Source organism: Heterodontus francisci, chromosome 9 (genome assembly GCF_036365525.1).
Source record: "Heterodontus francisci isolate sHetFra1 chromosome 9, sHetFra1.hap1, whole genome shotgun sequence".
NCBI lineage: Eukaryota > Metazoa > Chordata > Chondrichthyes > Heterodontiformes > Heterodontidae > Heterodontus > Heterodontus francisci.
The window spans coordinates 53630730-53654542 of record NC_090379.1 but is presented as its reverse complement, the minus strand read 5'-3'; the positions used below and the strand labels follow the sequence as shown (position 1 = coordinate 53654542).

General features: G+C 45.8%; 1 protein-coding gene across 4 annotated transcripts in view; it reads right to left on the bottom strand.

Annotated features, from left to right (window-relative positions):
• LOC137373474 (lysophosphatidylserine lipase ABHD12-like) overlaps positions 1–18006 on the bottom strand; it is a 35241-nt gene extending 17235 nt beyond the window's left edge. For 3 of the 4 annotated variants that reach the window (XM_068038310.1, XM_068038307.1, XM_068038309.1), the window contains exons 1-5: positions 17775–18006; positions 8292–8419; positions 4945–5047; positions 909–1028; positions 726–756 (exon numbers count right to left, since the gene is read on the bottom strand). In XM_068038310.1, the coding sequence (XP_067894411.1) occupies positions 726–756; positions 909–1028; positions 4945–5047; positions 8292–8334 (297 nt within the window). In that variant the 5' untranslated portion in view covers positions 8335–8419; positions 17775–18006. Of the gene's footprint in view, positions 1–725; positions 757–908; positions 1029–4944; positions 5048–8291; positions 8420–16019; positions 16086–17774 lie in introns of those variants that run through there. The other variant, XM_068038308.1, reaches the window with a different exon arrangement.
• Between the last annotated feature and the right edge of the window lie 5807 nt (positions 18007–23813).

Sequence of the window (23813 nt, the reverse complement as noted above, 5' to 3'; positions counted from 1 at the left end):
AACAACAGAGGCCGTTGTGACAAGTCCATGAACTCCTCGCATTTGTTGGAGGTATGGGTGGAGGACAGGTGAGCGGTTTAAGGCAGTTGTTGGTGGACAAAAGAAGTTGGGGTTATTTTTACTCTCCAAGGTGATCCTGGGGTAATGAGCAGTTTTGGTAGAGGAGAGTGAGGACTGATAGTGCTTGATGTGAACCAACCAGATCTGGTGCTAGATGGCTAAGCCAGTTAGGCACCAGATATCCTCAAGCCTGCACACCTTGGATTTGAGAGAGCAAAGATGGACACTACTTGGGGAACAACAAGAGTGAGATAGGGTAAAGGTTTTAATGAGGACAAGGGCATCAAAGATGTAGGCGAGGGAATGGTTGAGCAGATAGACTGCATGTTATTGTGGTGAAGGTAAGACCAAAGGCTAGGCAATTGAGAGTTTGAAAGTACAGTTGTAAGTTACCTGAAGCACCAAGAGTCTCTCTTTCTAGCATTGCAGCTATTAGATTAAACAAATTCTTGTTAAATAGTCTTGATAAATATCTCAGCATTTTATGTAAGATGAACAAATCAACAAAACATTGACAGTTTTATCCATATATATTTAACTTTAACAAGACAGCATTAAAGGTTACAAATATGAATTACATGGGGAAAACAAGCAACAAAGGTATTTTTCTCGAGTTGATACAGAGCCAAGGAAAATATGCACTGATGATGCAAAGTATTTGTTACCTTTACCAGTCCAATTCTGTGTCCTACAGCTCTAAATTTAATCAACAAAAATTTTAATTATTACACAGAAATATAATTAAACACACCAATATGTGAGTCTAATAAACACTAGTTTATGTAATACAGATTCTGGTGATACTATAATTATTAAGTAATCATTTGTGCATTTAAAAATGGCATCACCTATTGCCTCCATTCCCATGAAGATAAACTATTACTGGATTATCATCTCCCAGTGCAGCTTCATACCACTTCTGGTCCTTCCCGCTAGCTTCCTGCCATCTCTTGTCTGGTATAGTAAGCCTAGAAAAAGGAGTCCTTTTCATAATGAAAGAAAAACATCTAACTCTGCTAAAAATCAAATATTAATTACATCAAGGAAAATGTTTTCTGTTGGACGTAACTATTTTCCTTCTCCATTCTCATGATGTACTCTTCCTAGACAGTGTTTAAAAGGGATACTGTAAGGTATGCCAACTACAATTGCCACTTTCATTTGAATAGAGGACATCATTTAAGCATAGCACATATAATACAGCAAAACTGCTAAAGGATCTTCACAAAGTTGGAGGGGTTCAGACACCTGGCAGAAATTAGAGTTGAGAGAAATGATCAAACATATGGCCAAAGAGATATGGTTTGAGGAAACATTTGAAGTTGGCCACAGATGTAGCAAGGTAGAAGAGTTCAAGAAGGGAATGACAGTATACAAGGCTATAATAGCTGAAAGTTCAATCACCAATGGTAAGGAAATGCACAGTAGGTGAGAGACTGAAGGATGGAGACTGCAAGAAATTTGCAGTATTAGGATGAGACAGCAAAGTGGCGCAGTGGTTAACATCACAGCTCCAGCGACCTGAGTTTGGCTCTGCCTACTGCCTGTGTGGAGCTTGCAAGTTCTCCCTGTGACCATGTGGGTTTCTGCCAGGTGCTCCAGTTTCCTCCCACAGCCAAAGACTTGCAGGTTGATAGGTAAATTGGCCATTGTAAATAGCCCCTAGTGTAGGTAGGTGGTAGGAGAATTGAGGGAGGGTGGGGATGTGGTAGGGAATATGGGATTAATGTAGGATTAGTATAAATGGGTGGTTGTTGGTTGGGAGAGATTCAGTGGGCCGAAGGGCCTGTTTCAGTGCTGTATCTGTCTATGACTCTATGAGACAAAGCATTGGAGGTACATACAAATTAGGAGTAGGCCATTCGGCCCCTCAAGCCTGTGCCACCATTTGATAAGATCTTGGCAGCATCTGCAGTATTTTGCTTTTATTATGTGGCTGATCTGAATGTGGCCTCAACTCCACTTTCCTGTCTGCCCCCATAACACTTGACTCCCTTGTCTAGCAAGAATATATCTAACTCAGCCTTGAATATATTCAATGACTCAGCCTCCACTGCTCTCTGAGGAAGTGAATTCCACAGACTAATGACCCTGAGAAAAAATTTCTCCTCCTCTCCATCTTAAATGAAGACCCCTGGAGCTCTAGTCTCGCTCATAAGTGGAAAAACCCTTCCAGTATCTGTCAAGTCCCCTCAGGATCTTATATGTTTCAATAAGGTCACCTCTCACTCTTCTAAACTACAATGGTTATAGGCCTAACCTGTTCAGCCTTTCCTCATACGATAATCCCTTCATCCCAGGAATCAGTCGAGTGAACCTTCTCTGAACTGCTTCTAATTCAATGTTATCCTTTCTTCAGTAAGGAGACCAAAACTGTACATAGTACTCCAGATGTGGTCTCACCAAGGCCCTGTACAGCTGTAGCAAAACTTTCCTACTTTTATATTCTATTCCCCTTGCAATAAATGACAACTTTCCATTTGCCTTCCTAATCACTTGCTGTACCTCCATTGTAACTTTTTGTGATTCATGTACCAGGTTCCCAATCCCTCTGTACCGCAGTGTTCAGTCTCTTTCCATTTAAATAATATTCTGCCTTTCCATTCTTCCTGCCGAAGTGGACAAGTTTATATTTTCCCACATTATACTCCATCTGCCAAATTTTTGACCACTCATTTAATCTATCTATATCCCTTTGTAGACTCTTTATGTCCTCTTGACAACTTACCTATCTTTATGTCATCTGCAAATTTAGCATCCATACATTCAGTCCCTTCATTCAAATCATTCATATAGATTGTAAGTAGTTGAGGCCCCAGCTGATCCCTGTGGCACTCCACTAGTAACAGCTTGCCAACCCGAAAATGACCCATTTATCCCTACTCTCTGCTTCCTGTTAGGTAACCAATTCTTTATCCATGCTAATATGTTACCCCCTGCGCCATGAGCTCTTATTTTGTGTACTAACTTTTGATGTGGCCCCTTATCGAATGTCTTTTGGAAATCCAAGTACACCACATCTAGAGTCCTCTTTATCCAAGTTGCTTGTTACTTCTTCAAGGATGTCTGATAAGTTAGTCAAACATGATTTCCCTTTCACAAAGCCATGTTGACTCTGCCTGTTCGCATTATGATTTTCTAAATGTCCTGCTATCGCCTCCTTAATAATGGATTCTAGCATTTTCCCTATGACAGATGCTAGGATAACAGGCCTGTAGTTTCCTGCTTTCTGTCTCCCTCCTTTCTTGAATAGAGATGTTACATTAGCTATTTTTCAGTCCGCTGGGACCTTTCCAGAATCTGGGGAATTTTGGAACATCACAACTAATGCATCTACTATCTGGGAGCTGTAAATGAAGACAATAATTTTGAAATTGATCCTTTGGGAGGGATGGTGAGTAAATAGAGGCCAACAAGGACAAGGATGATAAGTAAGTGGGATTTAGTTTTAGGATAGGTGGAGTGCAAATAGTGGGGAGAAGAATGGAGGGGGGTGCGTGTTGCTGTGGTTGCACAACTTACAAATTATGTAGGGTAGAACTTGGGAAATTTTGATCCTGGTGACAATGAAGGTATGGATGGAAGTTTTGGACTCGGCATAGTTGAGACAGAGAGGAAGGCAGGCAATGTTACAGAGACGGATAGCAGTTTTAGTGATGGATAGATTGAGGTTTCAAGTTCTGGTCAGAGTCAAGCAGAACATCAAAACTGTGCACTATTGTAAGCCTATGAGTGGCTGGAGAGGGGAATGGAACTGGGGTGAAGTTGTAAATTTATTGACTTTAGCAAAATATAGTAGCTTTTGTATGTTAAGCTGAAGAAATTCTGGATCATCCACAGGGACAGGCAATCAGGCAGCACAATAGCATATATGGAATCAAGGGGGTGGTCGAGAGGTAAAGCTTAAAGTCATCAGCATATATATGAAACCTGACCCCATGCTTATAGCTAACATCACCAGAAGCAACACAATGAAGAACAGGAGGGAAACGAAGATGGAACCTTGAGGCAACCAGGCAGTGTAAGCATGAGAAGCCAGTAAAGATGTCTGGACTACATTGGGATTAGTACAAGAGAGAGAGGGAATGAGAGAATGAACAAACACTTTTATATATGACCTTTTAAAAGCTCAGAATTTCCCAAAGTGCTGTACTGCCAATGAGGTACTTTCGAAGTGTGTCATTGTAAGGTAGGAAAAGTGGCAGCACAGTGAAATAAATCTGTTTTCAGGTGTTGCTTGAGAGAGGGAAGATGTTTTTGATAAAATATCCAAACCCATCCAAACAAATGTGAAGTCCAACAAGATGAAAGATGGTCACAATTTGATTTCAGCTGCAGTTCATTCAGAAAGCAGATTCCATTTGATTTGATTTCCATTCGGTTCCATAAATTTGTGTTTAGTTAATTTTCATACAGGGAAACAATCGTGCCGAGGAGGGGAAGGGGTCAACTCTGCATTTTGTTTTCAGGGCTAGCAGCCTTTTAAAATGGTGCCAGCACCTGCTCCCACATGAGGTGATGCCGTTAACAGCATTGCCGATGCCGCTCCCGCCACATGATTTGGTGGGGGCGGGGGGACAGCCACCATCAGTATGTTAAGTGGCCGCCCGCCGCAGAATCACGGCGGCATGGTGACACAGGTCCTGTCTGGGGCAGCCGCCACCGCTCCTGGCAGCAGACAACAAAACCTAGCCCTATGACTCTAATTCATTGTCTTTAGAAATATGTTTTAAGTGCTACACAAAGGCAAATTTTTGCACAATTTAAACAATATCCTACAGCAATCATAAAATATCTGATTTAATTTGAAGACAAGATGATTTTGTTTGACAAGTACACTGGTCTATTAGATTCTTCTGTAAGACTTCAATATTTGGAACTTACCAAACCCCTACTGTAATTCCTTCTTCGGGAGTGAGATATAAATTTAGAGTGTGGTTCAGTAAATAGTTTGCAGGTTGCTTAAAGTCAATAAATGGTTGTTGCACTGTAATCGAAAAATTAAAATCTCAATGACAATGTAGAATGAGATACAGCACTTTCTTTTACAAAGCAAATTGAATGTAAATGAGATATAATCCCCTATCCAGCTTTATAAATGAGTAACATTGATATTTTTCTCATCACTAGCATGCAGTGGTGGACTGAATTAGTATTCTGAATTTTTGTTTAATTATCTTCAGGGATTATACGATCAACTTTCAATCAGGAGTATAAACAGTTAAAATCTGCAACAGGATAGATAGTGCACAGTCTGTGGAAGAAAGTGACTGTGGATCGAATGGCCTTTTTTCATTCTATGTTTTCAAATGTTATGGAACATGATTGGATGGTGCAATAGGTGTCTTCACTTCAGAGTTCTGGGTTCAAAAGTAAACCAAACTGCTCTAATAAACGTTTCATGTGGCTGTGTGCCTTGGGTCCTTCTGGATTGAATAGCGAATTTCAACCCTGCTCCCTTATGGCTGCTGGTTGACAGCACAAAACTATTGTTAATTTGGCATTTTACTCAAGGCAACTGATGTGGACAAATAGGAAAATTCACTGAGCAGCAGTAGTTCCTACACTGAGATTGAGGTTAGGATATGTGGATATGTTGAAGCAAAGTAAATGTGGTTTTACTCTGGCAGCATCTGTGGAGAGAAACACAGAGTTAACGTTTCAGGTCGATGTCCTTTCATCGATCTGAAACGTTAACTCTATTTCTGTCTCCACAGGGGCTGCCAGACTTGCTGAGTACTTCCAGCATTTTCTGTTTTTATTTCATTTCCAGCATCGCAGTATGTTCCTTTTGTGTTGGTTTTACTCTGTACCTGGATTGTGGAATACCTGCCCTGGGAGTGTTACATGTCAACTTGTGCCCCTCATCCTTCATAGTTTAATTTGATGTAATATTCCAGATTTACCATTTACATACTAGTTACTCTATCTTATGCAGTGCTCTTGTTTATTTGCTTCATTTCAAGACTGAAATTCTAATTTTTTCCAGTATTTCCTAATACCTCAGATCTCCAATGCTAGCGAGTGGGGCACTGTACAAGTCAAACATTGAGGGCAAAATTAGTCTGCACCAGTAAAACAGACTAATAGCAAATTGCATCCATTTTATACCACGTTTGATTTTCTTTTTCATTGAAGTTAAGAAAATTATGCACTGTATAAAACTCGCTATGAGCCATTTTGTGTTACTGGTAGATATCAATTTCACCCCCATGGTCTCTTCTGACTTGTAGCCTACTCTTCTTGTGATAGAATACAGCATTCTATTTGCTTTGATTGTACCTCTACAGTGATTAAGTATGTTAAGTGATGAGTCTACTAATCCCCTAGATCCTTCAACTTCACCCTTAGCTACTTAAATACTATTCATGCAAGAGTCAATCATTTGCCCTTCTATGCCATTCAATTAGATCATGGCTAATTTGTACCTCTAATCCATTTATCAGCTTTAGCTCCATATCCCTTGATACCCTCAACTAATGAAAATCTGTCAATCTTAGTTTTGACAGCTCCAATTGTCCTAGCATTCACAGCCTTTTGGAGAGAGAATTCCAAATTTCTACTACCCTTTGTGAGAAAACTTACATAAATGGGTACCTCCAAGTATTAATTGCATTACGGCCACCTGGTGAGAGGTGTGGGTGGTTCCCACTGTTCAACTCCCACCTGATTGCAGCAAGTGTTTCTTATTATTAGGGTTTTAATCCATTTGTGTTTTATTTGTCAAGTAACAAACATTGCCAGGTTTTCTTTTAGGTTTGAAATAGAAGATTAATTATTTATTGAGCAACATGACTTATTCCGAAATTGTCGCAACTGCACCCACTCACGCATTCACTTGTGCGCGCGCACACACACACACACGCGCGAAGAGACAGATAAGAGGTAAGTGGCTTGAAGGGAGGTAGGGTTTCAAGGTTCAAGGTAAACCTGTTGAATTCTCTCGGAGGTAAAGTTATCTTTAGTTGCAGGCCTGAGGTGTTTGTAGATTTCTCTGTTGGTTGAAAGTTCAGTTTGAAGACAGCTGATCATTTCCAGTTCACTGCTGCACAGTTAAAATTAAGAATTCATAGCAGGGCACCTGCCTTCTTGCTTGTTGGATTTTCTCCCAGCTCTCAGCTGGACAAGCTTTGGTAATGCTTCATCTTGGATCTCCCTCCTCTCTCCAGAGAGCTAATTTTAGGGTCAAAAATGGTTTCACACCTTCGCCTCTGTTAGGAGACAAAGATTTTCTACCCTGTAGTGACCGACAATGGCCCAGGATGTGGCTACATCACACCTTCTTTGTTTCAGAAGAACCCCATTCAATTCAAAAATGTCTCTTGATGGGTTTAGGGTGGGTGCAATTGACATCTCTTAGCTTGGAATCAATGTTTTGTTCGTATCAGACAGTAGGCAGTTTGAATATACAAAGCCAGGTCTTTTGACCTTTGGTGGCCTTTTTTTAAAGCACATTGTCCACTTTTTAAAAAGAAAAGTCAATTTTTATAATTCTTCAGGCTGAGTTCTTGTAATTTCAATCACTGCGCTTTACGTGAGCGTCACAATAGACTCATAATAATAGTCTCAAATATCATTCCTCAGCTCAATTACACTCTAATGAATACAGCCCATTTCTGAAAATAAATTTGTTTTGAGTCCTTTAAGCCTGTCCTATCATTTCTGTCCTTGCTATCTACATTGGCTTCTAGTTCCCAACAACTGCAATTAAAAATTTCATCCTCATGTTTAAATCCCTTCATGGCCTCTGCATCCTCCTCCAGCCCCCTACACTCTCCCCCCACTGCCACCCCCCACCTCCCCGTACCGCCACCCCCCCCCCCCCCCCACCATCTCCGCCAAACTCTCCATTCTTCTGACTGTCCTTTTCTGTATTTCCCCCTTCATTCTACTTCTGGCACCTATGCCTTCAGCCATCAAGGCTCTACTATACCCCAGAATTCCCTCCCTAAATATTACACCCCCCACCTTATTCTGCTTCTTTAAGATCCTTCTTAACACTCAAGTTTTTGGTCTAATACCTTCTCTTTGGTGCAGTGGCCATTTTTATCAGATTACGCTTTTGTGAATGACCTTGGGGCATTTTTCTACATTAAAGGCACTATATAAATGCAAGTTTGTTGCAAGTTATAAATGCATTCAGGAAAGGAATGGAAAAAACAAAATAGCATGCTTATTTTATAGTATGAAACAGTTATGATAGCTAATTTATTAAAATAATTCATACTTACAAAAATTACGATAGATAATTTTTGTCACAATAATAGGACACATTTTGAAGGCAAACGGTATGGTGACATAAATAATGATGAGCGTTAAAAAAATCAATTTCAGTTCAGAGCCATGGTTTCGAAGTATCCTGTTTTAAAAAGAAATTCTTATGTGAACAGCAGTATCAATGGTGCAAAATATTGGTAATCTTTTGGGATCAATTATATTAATTTTAAAACAAATTACCCACGAAGTAGAGAAATGCTAATTTAATAATTTGAACATTCACATCCTACCTTAGAAAAAATTTTGAGTTGAAACGTTCTGATGTCAATGTATATCTCCATCGCATTTTGGCACAAAAGAAAAATCTTTGTGCAAAAAATTACATTTTACAATATCAGTAGGCTTATTCAGTGTATTGATGATACATAATAGAAATCACCTCAAGTTGCTCACACTACAGTTAACACCAGTGGCAGACAGACTAACAACCAGAATTTTACCCTCATTTTTTTTTATTCGTTTCATGGGATGTGGGCATCACTGGCCAGGCCAGTATTTATTGCCCATCCCTAATTGCCCTTGAGAAGGTGGTGGTGAGCTGCCTTCTTGAACCGCTGCTGTCCATTTGGGGTAGGTACTCCCACAGTGCTATAAGGAAGGGAGTTACAGGATTTTGACCCAGCAACAATGAAGGAACGGCAATATAGTTCCAAGTCAGGATGGTGTGTGGCTTAGAAGGGAACTTGCAGGTGGTGGTGTTCCCACATATTTGCTGCCCTTGTCCTTCTAGATGGTAGAGGCCGCGGGTGTGGAAGGTGCTAAGGAGCCTTGGTGCGTTGCTGCAATGTATCTTGTAAATGGTACACACTACTGCCACTGTGCATCGGTGGTGGAGGGAGTGAATGTTTGTGGATGGGGTGCCAATCAAGCGGGCTGCTTTGTCCTAGATGGTGTCGAGCTTCTTGAGTGTTGTTGGAGCTGCATCCACCCAGGCAAGTAGACAGTATTCCATCACACTCCTGACTTGTGCCTTGTAGATGGTGGACAGGCTTTGGGGAGTCAGGAGCTGAGTTACTCGCCGCAGGATTCCTAGCCTCTGACCTGCTCTTGTAGCCACGGTATTTATATGGCTACTCCAGTTCAGTTTCTAGTCAATTGTAATCCCAAGGATGTTGATAGTGGGGGATTCAGCGATCGTTATGCCGTTGAATGTCAAGGGGAGATGGTTTGAGTCTCTCTTGTTGGAGATGGTCATTGCCTGATACTTGTGTGATGTGAATATTACTTGCCAATTATCAGCCCAAACCTGGATATTGTCCAGGTCTTGCTGCATTTCTACACAGACTGCTTCAGTATTTGAGGCGTCGTGAATAGTGCTGAACATTGTGCAATCATCAGCAAACATCCCCACTTCTGACCTTATGATTGAATGAAGGTCATTGATGAAGCAGCTGAAGGTGGTTGGGTCGAGGGCACTACCCTGAAAAACTCCTGCAGTGATGTCCTGAAGCTGAGATGATTGACCTCCAACTATCTTCCTTTGCACTAGGTACAATTCCAACCAACGGAGAGTTTTCCCCGATTCTCATTGACTCCAGTTTTGCTAAGGCTCCTTGATGTCATACTTGGTCAAATGCTGTCTTGGTGTCAAAGGCAGTCACTCTCACCTCACCTCTTGAGTTCAGCTCTTTTGTCCATGTTTGAACCAAGGCTGTAATGAGGTCAGGAGCTGAGCGGCCCTGGTGGAATTCAAACTGAGCCACACTGAGCAGGTTATTGCTAAGCAAGTGCCGCTTGATGGAAGGTGTCATTGACAGTGCTATCACTTTACTGATGATCGAGAGTAGACTGATGGGGCGGTAATTGGCCGGGTTGGACTTGTCCTGCTTTTTGTATACAGGATATACCTGTGCAATCTTCCATGTTGCCGAGTAGATGCTAGTGTTGTAGCTGTACTGGAACAGCTTGCCTAGGGGTGCGGCAAGTTCTAAAGCACTATTGCCGGAATGTTGTCAGCGCCCATAGCCTTTGCAGTATTCAGTGCCTTCAGTCATTTCTTGATATCACGAGGAGTGAATCGAATTGGCTGAAGACTGGCATCTGTGATGCTGGGGATTTCAGGAGGAGGCTGAGATGGATCATCAACTCGGCGCTTCTGGCTGAAGATTGTTGCAAATGCTTCAGCCTTATCTTTCGCACTGATGTGCTGGGCTCACCCATCATTGAGGATGGGGATATTTATGGAGCCTCCTCCTCCTGTTAGTTGTTTAATTGTCCACCATCATTCATGACTGGATGTGGAAGGACTGCAGAGCTTACATCTGATCTGTTGGTTGTGGGATCGCTTAGCTTTGCCTATTGCATGCTGCTTATGCTGTTTGCCATGCAAGTAGTCCTGTGTTGTAGCTTCACCAGGTTGACACCTCATTTTGTGGTATGCCTGGCACTGCTCCAGGCATGCCCTCCTGCACTCTTCATTGAACCAGGGTTGGTCCCCTGGCTTGATGGCAGAGTGGGGGATATGTCGGGCATTGAGGTTACAGATTGTGTTTGAGTACAATTCTGCTGCTGCTGATGGTCCACAGCGCCTCATAGATGCCCAGTTTTGCATTGCTAGATATGTTCGAAATCTATCCCATTTAGCACGGCGGTATTGCCACACAACACAATGGAGGGTATCCTCAATGTGAAGACGGGACTTTGTCTCCACAAGGACTGTGCAGTGGTCACTCCTACCAATACTGTCAAGGACAGATGCATCTGCAGCAGGCAGATTGGTGAGGATGAGGTCAAGTATGTTTTTCCCTCTTGTTGGTTCCTTAACCATCTGCCGCAGGCCCAATCTAGCAGCTATGTCCTTTAGGACTCCGCCAGCTCAGTTGTGGTGCTATCGAGCCACTCTTGGTGATGGGCATTGAAGTCCCCAACCCAGAGTACATTCTGCGCTCATGCCACCCTCAGTGCTTCCTCCAAGTGGTGTTTAACATGGAGGAGTACTGTGGGGGGTGGGGGGGGGGAGGTGGTAATCAGCAGCAGGTTTCCTTGCCCATGTTTAGCCTGATTCCATGAGACTTCATGGGGTCTGCAGCCGATGTTGAGGACTCCGAGTGCAACTCCCTCCCGGTTGTATGCCACTGAGCCGCCACCTCTGCTGAGGGATGGTGATGGTCGTGTCTGGGACATTGTCTGTCAGGTATGTTTCTGTGACTATGACTATGTCAGGCTGTTGCTTGACTAGTCTGTGGGACAGCTCTCCCAACTTTGGCACAAGCCCCCAGGTGTTAGCAAGGAGGACTTTGCAGGGTCGACGGGGCTGAGTTTGCTGTTATCATCGCCAGTGACTAGGTCAATGCCAGGTGGTCAGTCCGGTTTCATTCCTTATCAACTTTTTAGCAGTTAGGTACAACTGAGTACATTTCAGAGGGCATTTTAAGAGTCAACCACGTGGAGTCACATGTAGGCCAGACCAGGTAAGGACGGCATCCCTAAACAGCATTAATGAACCAGATAGGTTTTTGCAACAATCGACAATAGCTTTTTAATTCCAGATTTTTTTTTATTAATTGAATTCAAATTCCACCTTCTGCCATGGTGGGATTCAAACCTATATCCCCAGAGGAATACTTGGGTCTCCAGGTTACTGGTCCAGTGACAATACCGCTACGCCAACGCCTCCCCAGCTTTATACCGCTCAAAATGTCTCTCTGGTCTCAATGCACATTTGGAAGGACAGTGTTACCAGATTTTCTCACAATTCAAGTATGCATCATACAAAAATTTCACTCATTAACTATTATGCTTTACTAAAATCCAAATGCATGAATAAGAACTGTTAACATCAGCTGCAATTTGTATTTGAGACTGTTACGATCACTTGGTTCATGGTTTGTATTAATTTTCTAGAGGTAACTTTTAATTTGGGAATTGATTTTTTTTTTGATCCAAGACAAATGATACTACCTGGTATGAGAAGCTGGCAAACAAGCCTACAGTGTTCCAAATCAAAGGGTGGCCCATGTTTATGTAGTAAGGTCATATTGAGAAGTGTAAAGACCATACACAATGCCAGATTAAGTGAATGGCAAGCACTATTCATGTGCCAAAGGGTTCACGTTCGTTTGAACGTGGCGTGCAACAGTTGGCTTTCTTTAGTTGAGTCTGAGGTCAGTGTTTTTCCTTCTTGAACTCATTGGCAAAATAAACACCAGTATTAGAATGGATGTTTTCCTCCAGGCTCACCAGCAGCAAGGGCGATTCTTTTCAGGGGATGGCTGCAAAAGCATGGGTGGGTCTACATGGACAAGCAGGGGTGGCTACTTGGGGAGGTCAGGGTGGGGTTTCCTGGTGCATGGAGGTGCACAGGTTACTTAAGGAGAAGAGGGTGGGGTTACAGGGTCTACATGGAGGATCAGAGGAGGCTGCCTAGGGCGAACCAGGTGGGGTTTTCTGGTGCATGGAGGTGCGCAGGTTACTCGGGGACAATAGGGTGGGGTTACTGGGTCTACATGGAGCAGCAAAAGAGGGAAGAACAGAGCACAAAGGGTGGAGTTACCGGGTGCATGGAGGAGCAGGGGAGGGATGAGGGGAGAACCAAGAGTGGGTTAATTGGATGCATGGAATATCAGGGGAAGACGGCGGGAGCATCCAGGGTGTGTTTTATTTGCTGAAGCTGGCTGTGGGCGGCTGCGGGGTTATTAGATTATGATTAGATTAGATTAGATTAGAGATACAGCACTGAAACAGGCCCTTCGGCCCACCGAGTCTGTGCAGAACATCAACCACCCATTTATACTAATCCTACACTAATCCCATATTCCTACCAAACATGTCCCACCTGTCCCTATATTTCCCTACCACCTACCTATACTAGTGACAATTTATAATGGCCAATTTACCTATCAACCTGCAAGTCTTTTGGCTTGTGGGAGGAAACCGGAGCACCCGGAGAAAACCCACGCAGACACAGGGAGAACTTGCAAACTCCACACAGGCAGTACCCGGAACCGAACCCGGGTCCCTGGAGCTGTGAGGCTGCGGTGCTAACCACTGCGCCACTGTGGGTGGATTTGAGTATTACAATCATCAGAAGATCATGAAGGACCTAAAGGGAGGGATGAGTGCAATCAACATCGGGGACTTATGGTATGAATTGAGGGTACTGGCTGGCAGAGGGAACAGTCACAGTCAATGGGGGAAAATGAATACTGTAGAGTGGAAGGTCAAACTTAGGGTTGAGTACTCTATGGCATCAGAAGGAGCAGAACGGGATTCGGCAGTCATATTCAGTTTGATTTCAAGATGATCAAGGGTCAGAGTGGGCATTTCGATGGAACAGGAGTAGGAACCGGGGTGAGGGATGGCAAGAATAAACTGATTGTGACACTGTGCACAGTAATGGGAGGGAAGGTTCAATGGTAAATGAAGGGAAGGTTTAAGGTTACATTGGGTGGGTTGAGGATAATGGGTTCAGGCTGGAAGGTGACAGGAGGAGATGGGAAGGTGGGAGACTTGCTATAAATTGCAACCTCACCATTTTCTCGATCAATAATGAAAACCACGTGGCCACTTAAGGATTGCAAGGCGAATGGGAGGAGACAAATGATTGTGGATGGGTACTCAAGCTGGCTGCATCTGTAAGGTACAGAAAAAAAGACTGCACATTGACTGGATGTTTCCACTGACTTGCAGCAGAAGGCTGCATTGGAACATTATGCTCACTTTATTATTTGCAAAGCTGCAGTGACATGCATGTCATACCACCACCACCCCCACCCATTTTTCTAATACCACGGGAAGAGAACTAAGGATCGATCTTTTCTCTCAGCGCATGATGGCTGAATGCCAGCAACAGTCAGAGCAGGAAAGTGATGGTGCGACGGACAACATGCAGGAATGGCATTATTGAAGCTGGGTGCTGGCACGTCATCACATCCTCAGGACAAGGAAAAATGACCCTCCAATGTCAGAGACATATCAAGATGCATCATGAAATGGTCACAGAAAAATTGATGATCCTGCAGCACGAACTGCATCCGCTTAGGTTTTGTTGGACACCCATGCCACTTTCCCTCAAGGTGAATGCTGCACTCAATTGATTGTGTACGGCGTCTTCCAGGGATGAACGGGCAACATATGTGCATATTACACTCATAATTGTATGGAAGAGGTGACCAATGCCCTAATTCATTATGCCAATGAGTTCATCTACTTACTTGTAGGTGAGGACAGCCATGCAGAAAGGTCTGTTGACTTTGCCACCATCGCTGAGTTCCCTAGAGTGCAAGGGGTTATCGCCTGTACTCATGGGAACATTAGTGCTCCCTGGGAGACGACTGCTGCATGAGTGAATCGCAAAGGCTTCCAATATTTGAATGTTCAACTGTTTTGCGAGGACAGGAGAAAAATTAATGCAGGTTTGCGAACGTTTCCAATGAATCTGTCACCACTCATACTTTTCAATTGGCATTTTTAAAATGCTTACGCTGCCTTGAGATGTATGAAGGAGCTCTCATGAAACACCAGAGAGGGTCTTAAGAGTCATGGTTGTCTCCTGTGCACTACACAACCTGGCACTTAGACACGGCTACTTTCTGCAGGAGGAAGAACAGTTCTGCGCAGATGAGGACGACTTTTAAGCGGGTGAGGAGGATTACATTGCAAATGATGTCGTAATAGATATAAGGACCATGGAGAGACATGCAACAGACATCAGGGAGCACCTCATATTAGCACTTCTCTGACAACAGTATGTTGAGAGTTATGTTGAGAGGTGAAAACATACATACTCCAATTATGTTCACAAACACCTGAGATCGTAATCATTGCTGCAATCAAAAAGGACTCTTCGGACATCATCACACAAATCTGCAGTGGAGAAGTGGCAAACTGAGGAAGCCATATGCTCATATGCCTGGGACATGGTAGATGTCATGGCTTGCATGGACTCCTCGATGGCACGCACAAAGCCACACATGACCTCAGGGGACCCGGCTGGCACTTGCTCCCTCAGCTGCTGGGATGTGTCTGTGTAGTGCACACCAGATTGTGACCCTGTTTTTAATCTTGAAACAATCCCCCCCCCACCCGCCAACCCCGTGGACCAAATGGATATATCTGCGCTGGTGGAGGTGAAAGAAGAGGCAGGTGACAGTGCACCCTCTGGGGCATTGGCATCTTCCTCCCCAGAGGAGTCGTCATGGGCCACGCAGTGTTCCACAATTCGAGTGCGGACACCTGCAGTGGAGACATAAACAGATGCACATGAATTCACACACTTTCCTTTAGTTACCACATATGGCTGCAAGAGTGGAGATGACACTTCATCCTTACGCCTTGTGAATCCTGCCTCGCCATCTGTGATCACCCTGCCTCCCTCCTTCCTCATGATCTCAGACATCTCCTCCTCAGCCTGGGTCAGCACCCTGATGTCAGGAGCACCTTCTCCCATTTTAGCTCACTTGCACTGGTTTGGGTGTGTTTATCTTACAGAAAACAGTACAGATTTAATGACATGTCAAAAGATGCATCACAACCATTGCATAACACGCATCAACATCACTCATTCCACAGTGGCTTTCACATGACACATCCAAGCACATAAGCAATGGAATCATGAACTTTCTGCACATTTAGTGAATAGCACCAAGACTGCTCAAACATTCCACTCATGCCTTATCTACCATCTCTTAAAGAGACGGAGCCAGGGTGAAAAACAATGGAGCTGCTTTGCCAAGAGCACTTACTGTCACCGATCTGAGCAAGTCATTGATCCACTTCCGACACTGAACCCAGATTCACTGCGTCAGCCCACGGTTCGAGATCTCCTCTGCTACCTCCATGCAGGCTGCCTTGGTAAGGTGAAAGGGTCTTCGGACTCTATCTACAAGGAAGAAGACCTCTCGCCTTTGTGTGACGGCCTGAAGGAGAACCTGCAGGGAGACATCACGGAACCGTGGGGCGGGACACAGCCTGCTGGCTGCCATCTGCTTCACTTTTGCTGCAGGGGAAATAAATTATGGGAATTTGGTACAGGGTTACAGAAATTAAGGGAGGCAAAAGTATTTTGAATTAAGTACAAGCTTTGCTTTAGGTTTCTATGCAGAGACTTACATGACAGGAAGGCTGCTAATCCTTGAGGCTGCAAGCACAGAATGCATTCTATCTATGGCGATCTGGGTGCTTGGCCCAGTGACAGCGGGTTCTACTAATGAAAGGCTGTCCCCATCGTGTAATCCCACATGTCTCCCATGCGCATTGCTGCACAGTTCACTTAAACAAAATCGTGTGGCATATGGAAAAAATGGTGGAAGCGGAAGTTACGCCAACATCCGGTGCTGCTGTCAGAAATGCCACAGGATTCATAAAATCCTAGCCATAATGTTTTTCAAGGCAGGATAAAAATTGTAAGTTACTATCAACACAAAATTTCAGCATAATTAAAACATTTGAGCCTAATATTCTTTAAATTAAAGATTTCATGATTCTGTTGGTGGTAGACAATGTAGAGTGGTAGAGATGGAAGTCGACAATCTTTTTGATGAATGGATAGGGAGTTGGAAGCTCAGTTTGGGGTTAAATAGGGTGACAAGGTTGCAAATAGTATCTAAGGCAGTGGTCAAAGAAGGAACAAGGATACAGAATTGGTTATAGGATCCTAACAGCTGAGGAGACTGCCTCTGATCCCATCGAATCCATGCCATCTCTCTGAAGAGCAATCCAATTAGTCCCATCACCCACTCTATCCTCCTGGTCCTGCAAGTTTATTTCCCTCAATTTCCTTTTGAAAGCATTCATCATCTCCGCTTCCACCATCCTCGTAAAGACGATGATTTCGGACTCGTCTATATTTAATCAGAGGAAATTGCAGGTCATCCAAGACTATACATTGAATAGCTGTCTGAGGGCATTAGAGGCAGTGGAGGGGTCCACTGTGTCCTTCACGCATATGTAAATAGCATTGTTACAGGAAATGGGTCAGCCAGGCATAATATACACACTGTCACGTTAATAAAAATATTAAGGGCATACATATGTGCTGATACTTCTGCTTTGGTTGCGTAGGCATCACAGACTAAGATCCATAAACCAACAGAGGCAGGTCCCCAAGTCTACCTCAGACCAGAACGGGAACTGAACCCCCGTTGCTGTGAATGTGGAGCCTACTTACTCAAGATATTACAGACATGGTATCTGTTTTGGGTATGATAGGGCTGGAAACCAAGGACATTGGATACACAAACTGGTAACTAGGAAAAGTACAGACAGTATTATAATAGACTTGGAGTGGTTACAGGAGCTATCACCCAGTCCAGGTTGATTACCATTTACACACGCAGGTTGGGCACTGAAGATATTAAAGGAACGCGAGGAAAAGGAACTAAAAACGCTATCACACAGTGGGGGTGGTTACTTGGGGCCGTTCTCCCGGAGGGGTCCAGTTACTGTCAATAATAAAAATGGAAATGAGGGATCTTACACACAAACGGGGAGCAAATTACCCGAAATAATGGTTACTCCCAATCTCTCACACCCAGACTGAGGTAAACTGGTTGCTGGATTATCAGTGGAAAGATACAAACGCTGCTTTAAGATGGGGAAGGGTCCCTCAGGCCTTGGCCCTCCCGCTGTTAAACGGACCTGACGGGCGCAAAACCGGCTGCGTTCATCGTCTTGACTGAAAAGAAACACAGCCAGAAAACAGCTACAGATCCAGATTTAATCCTGGCAGCAGCAAACCAACAACCAACACCCACTGACCCGGAGCCCAGGACCCGCCCCTTAACCCGGCGCTCTGGCCCCGCCCCTTAACCCGGAGCTCTGGCCCCGCCCCTTGACCTGGAGCCCAGGCCCCGCCCCTTGACCCGTAGCTCAGGCCCCGCCCCTTCGCCCGGAGCCCAGGCCCGCCCCCTGACTATCCAGAACTCTCTCCCTGGCTGCCCTTATCTGCGCTGCTCTATTCAGGCTCCTCCTAATGAGGTGTACAGGATCCACCCCCTCAGTCCAGGACCCCGTCCTTGACTGTCAATGCGCTTCCAATTGAGATGTCCAGGCTCCACCTGCTGAGTGCTGGCCTCCCCCTTGACTGTCCAGTTCCCTCCCCTGTCTATCCTAGCCCATCCTACTGAGGATTCAAGGATTTTCACCCTAACCCAGGTGTCCAAGTCCCACCTCTGACTCAGTCCAAGCTCCACCCCTTTTCTCATCTAGGACCCTCCACTTTACTTGGGAGTTCAGGCTGTCTGTCCACTGGCCACACAAACACATCCTATGGCACTGACAACTGAGTTGAGCCTCCACCATATCCTCCCTGCCCACTTCTCCCTTTTCTACCCCCTTTCCCTCCTTCACAACCTTCCCTGCTCTTTCTTCTCCCCTCCCCACCTCCCCCCAACACTCTTCCTATGCTTCCCTTCTTCCTTACTCTTCACCCCACTTCTCCACATCTCCCCATTCCTCTCCTCTACTGCTATCACTCTCTCAATCTTACCTTCTACCTTGCTTTCCTGTAGATCAACCATCAGCGTCAGATGTCACCAGAGGAGGAAATTGATGATGAGCAAAGGAAAAATTTCTCTCTTGCTACATATGGTGATATTGTGTATAAGAAGTGCGATGCCTTATGACATAGCTGCTTCACCTGCCCCAACCACTGTCAGGGATGCTTGGTTGTGCTGTGTAATCTTGGATCTCAGGTGCCCTCATGTCAGGAATTTCGAGTCCCTGAAGGGCTCTTCTGTAGCTTGCTTCACCACTGTAGTTTCATGGGCAGCCTAGCGTACAAGCATCCGAAGGGGTTTCTTGGAACGTTCAGAAGCTGCTATCAGGAGGTAAGGTGGCACCAGGACAGCAAGATTCTGGATCTGAGTGCACACTGTTCAGCATGAGAGCTAGCCTCAAAATATCAGTTAGGTCACAGAATCACAGAATTGTTACAGCACAGAAGGAGGCCATTTGGCCCTTTCATGGCTGCATGGACTCTCCGAAGGAGCAATTTACCTAGTACCACTCCCCTGCCTTCTCCCCATAGCCCTGCACATTCTTCCTTTTCAGATAACAATCTAATTCCCTCTTGAACATCTCGATTGAATCTACCTCCACCACATTCTCAGGCAGTGCTTTCCAGATCCTAACTGTGTGAAAAAGTTTTTCATGCCGATTTTGCTTCTCTTGCCAATTACCTTAAATCTGTGCCCTCTTGTTCTCGATCCTTCCACCAATGGGAACAGTTTTTCCCTATCTACTCTGTCCAGACCCCTCATGATTTTGAATACCTCTATTAAATCTCCTCTCAACTTTCTTTAAGGAAAACACTCCCAATGTCTCCAATCTACATATGTAACTTAAGTTCCTGGGAACCATTCTTGTGAATCTTTTCTGCACTCTCTCTAATGCCCTCACATCTTTCCTAAAGTGTGTTGCCTGATCCTGTTGTTCCTGAGCGATTTGACCCTGCATCTGTCAGAAACTGGTTGCCATCATCTTACAAAAGATGCCCGAAGGCCTGAGTCAATGGAGGAGGAAGCAGCTGATGGTGAAACAGGTCAGTGGCAAGTGGTACAAAAGAAAAATCTGCCTAAAGCAGAACAGGTCACCACCCAAACCAGTGGCAAGAGGAGACTACCGTCTGAGATAGACTACAGCAGCTCCTCTTCACTGGACGAGGAAGTGTCGGAATGACAGCACCTACAAAAGAAGCGACAGAACTCAAGGGAGCTGGAAGATGAAGCCCCCCAGCCCCTGGGCACTGAATGTTGTGATGGGCCCAGCGCGCCCGAAACCCAAGGCGCCAAACCCAGTGACACGCTCAGCGCATCCCAGCTCCGGAACACTGAGGGCAACGACACGTCTGGTGCGCTCCAGCTCCGGGAAGCCGGGAGCAGTGATGTTTTCGAGGAGGAAACAACAGCAGAGGATTTCCCAATCCTTGCTGTCTTCAAGACCCCCCTCTGATGTCACCTCAGTGGAACAAACCCTGCAAGAGAAACCAGGAGGAGTTTCTGAGCCCAACGAACGTGAAACAGCTTGTGTACACCATGGGTATGCAGGAACATACCAAAGGACTGGGTCTAGCAAGGACAAATAGTGTGGGAAGCAACAACTAACTTAAAAAATGGGTATAAAGGTTGCTTCAATTAACGTGCGTAGCATTAAATCCACTACGCGATGTGTTTCAACCTTGGACTACCTCGCCAAAGTCAAAGTCGACCTACTGTTTCTGCAGGAGTGTGGAATACCACACCTCAGCACCTACAGGCAATGGTTGAGATAGTGGCCCCACGGGCCATCGATCTGGGCAGGGGGAAATGATTCCCGTTCCTCCGGCCTGGGTATTCTGCTGCGGGGAGGTAACTTCACCATCTCTGAGGTAAAGGAGGTGGTGGGAGGTCGCCTCCCCGTAGCAGATGTAATGTAAAACAATGCTCCGCTACGGTTGATCAATCTGTACGCCCCGGTTCAATGCAACGAGTGGCTGACCGTTTCCCAGCAGCTCCCACTGCTGCTGGCCACGTCCAGGCCGGTCAACCTAGGCGCTGACTTCAAATGCATCATCGATGCAGCTGGACAATCCAGCAGTGACGACAGCAAACTGGAAGCTACGTCCAGATTCTTAATAGATACAGTAAAAGATGCCAAACTGCACGACGTCTTCAGCAAACCTGCAGAAGGAGCACAGCGTAGATACACCTGGTCAAGATCGGACAGGTCTGCCCATTCCAGGATTGCCTTCCTGTTTGTGTCCCGTGCTGTCATGGTCAGATCCACCAACGTCAAGCCAGTGTTCTTCTCCAACCACTGCCTCTTACTGGCCGACTGTCATTTACAGGATGACCAGCAGGTTGGCAGGGGGACATGGAAGCTCAATGCTACACTGCTAACCCCAGAGAACATTGAGGAACTCAAAAGGGATTACAAAGGTTGGAGAACTGTGAAACCTCTCTTTGAGTCTCCAGTTCACTGGTGAGAGGCGGTCAAGGAGAACATCAAGAGGTTCTTTATCTTTAAAGGTGTTCAGAGGGCGAGAGAGAGACAGAGGGAAATGTCCCGACTCCAGAAAAGTATGCAAAATCTGCTCCAGCTGCAGTCGATGGGGGTCGAGGTCAAGGAGGACCTCCATCTGGTGAAGAGCCAGCAGGCCTCACTCTTTGCCATGGAGGCCTCCAAGATCATCTTCCGGTCCAGAGTCCGCTCCATTGAGCAGGATGAGGCGTGCTTGTGTTACTTCTTCCAAAAGGTCCACAGGGAGAGCTCTTGATCAGAAGCCTGAAGGAAGAGGATGGCTCAGTAACGTCTTCGCAGTCCGACATACTAAGGATCAGCAAATCCTTTTATGCTGGGCTGTATGACGCAAAGCCCACAGACAGCACAGCCTCCCAGTCCTTCCTGTCATCTAACACAGAGGTCTTAGATGAAGCATGAGGGAGAGGCTGGACAAGCCGCTAACTCTGGACGAGCTGAAAAAGGCCGTCGAGTCCTTCGAGACGAGTAAAACCCCCGGAAGCGATGGCTTACCGGTCGAGTTGTACTCGGCCCTGTGGGACTGGGTTGGCCCGGACCTGCTGGAAGTATACGAGAGTATGCTTCTGGCCGGCAGCATGTCACAATCCATGAGGAAAGGCATCATCACCCTCATCTACAAGCGGAAGGGGGAGAGGGCAGAAATCAGAAGTTGGCGGCCCATCTCACTACTTAATGTTGACTACAAGATTCTGTCCAAAGCCATAGCCAGTCGAGTCAAGTCTGGTCTGGAGTTGGTGATTCACCCTAACCAGACTTGCACTGTACCGGGCAGGAAGATCTCTGATTGTATACCTGAGTAGCGCGAGACTATCGCCTATGTACAGGACAGGAGGGTGGACACCTGCCTCATCAGCCTGGACCAAGAGAAGGCTTTTGACAGGATATCACACACCTACATGATGGACGTGCTTTCCAAAATGGGGTTTGGGGAGGGAAATTGGATCAAACTGCTCTACACAAACATCAGTAGCGCAGTCTCAATCAATGGGTGGGAATCAGAAAGTTTCCCGATCCAATCTGGGGTCAGACAGGGCTGTCCTCTCTCCCCGGTCTTGTTTGTTTGCTGTATTGAATCCTTTGCTGAGTCTATTAGGAAGGATGCGAGCATCAGAGGGGTGACAATCCCAAAAAGTGGAGGCACCCAGGTTAAAACCTCACAATACATGGATGACGTCGCCGTCTTCTGCTCGGATCCGCTGTCTGTGCGCAGACTGATGAGCATCTGCGACCAGTTCGAACTGGCCTCAGGAGCCAAAGTTAACCACGGCAAGAGCGAAGCCATGTTCTTTGAGAACTGGGCTGACTGATCCTTTGTCCCCTTCACCATCAGGTCAGACTACCTGAAGGTGTTGGGATATGGTTCGGAGGGGCCGGGGTGTGCACCAAAACCTGGGAGGAGCGAGTAGCCAGGGTACACCAGAAGCTGAGCATGTGGGAGCAGCGATCTCTCTCCATTGTGGGTAAGAACCTGGTCATCAGATGCGAGGCGCTCACATTGTTGCTGTACGTGGCGCAGGTCTGGCCCATACCCCGCTCCTGCGCTGTGGCAGTCACCTGAGCCATTTTCCACTTCATATAGGGATCCAAAATGGACCAGTTCCAGAGGGACACGATGTTCAAACCCCTTGATAAGGGCAGGAAAAATGTACCCAACGCCGCCCTCATTCTGATGACCACCTTCGTGTGCGGCTGCATCAAGCTGTGCGTAGACCCCCAGTACGCAAACTCCAAGTGTCACTACGTGCTGAGGTTCTATCTGTCCCCAGTGTTGCGAAGGATGGGTCTGGTCAGATTGCCGTGGAACGCTCCATCCAGTTGGACCATGCCGTACCACCTATCCTTTGTGGAAACGTTTCGACTGAAAAACACCTTTGACCATCAATCCATCAGGCAGTGGTCTGCACGGAATGTCCTCAAGGCCCTACAGGAAGAGGAGATGGTGGATCCGGTCAGATGGTTCCCTGAGCAGACTGCCAAAGTCATTTGGCGGAATGCCTCATCACCAGAACTTTCAAACAAGCATCAAGATGTAGCTTGGCTGGTGGTGAGAAGAGCCATCCCTGTCAGATCCTTCCTGCACACCCAGAGTCTCACACCCTCTGCACAATGCCCTCGAGGTGGCTGTGTTGGGAAAAAGACGGTTGCCCACGTCCTTCTGGAATGTGTCTTTGCAAAGCAGGTGTGGAAAGAGATGCAGTGGCTTTTGTCGAGGTTCATCCCAAGCAGCTCTGTAATACAGGAGTCTGTGCTCTACGGGCTGTTCCCAGGGATGTACACTGAGACAAACATCACCTGCTGCTGGAGGACCATCAATTCGGTGAAAGTCGCCCTTTGGTCTGCCCAAAATCTGCTGGTCTTCCAGCGCAAAGAGTTGTCCACGACCGAATGTTGCAGACTGGCACATTCCAAGGTCCAGGACTACGTGCTGAGCGACGCACTAAAGCTGGGGGCAGCCACAGCAAAGGGTCAAAGGGGAAAGACCACTGTGTAAGGTCCCCCCACCAAGCTGAACTGAGGGG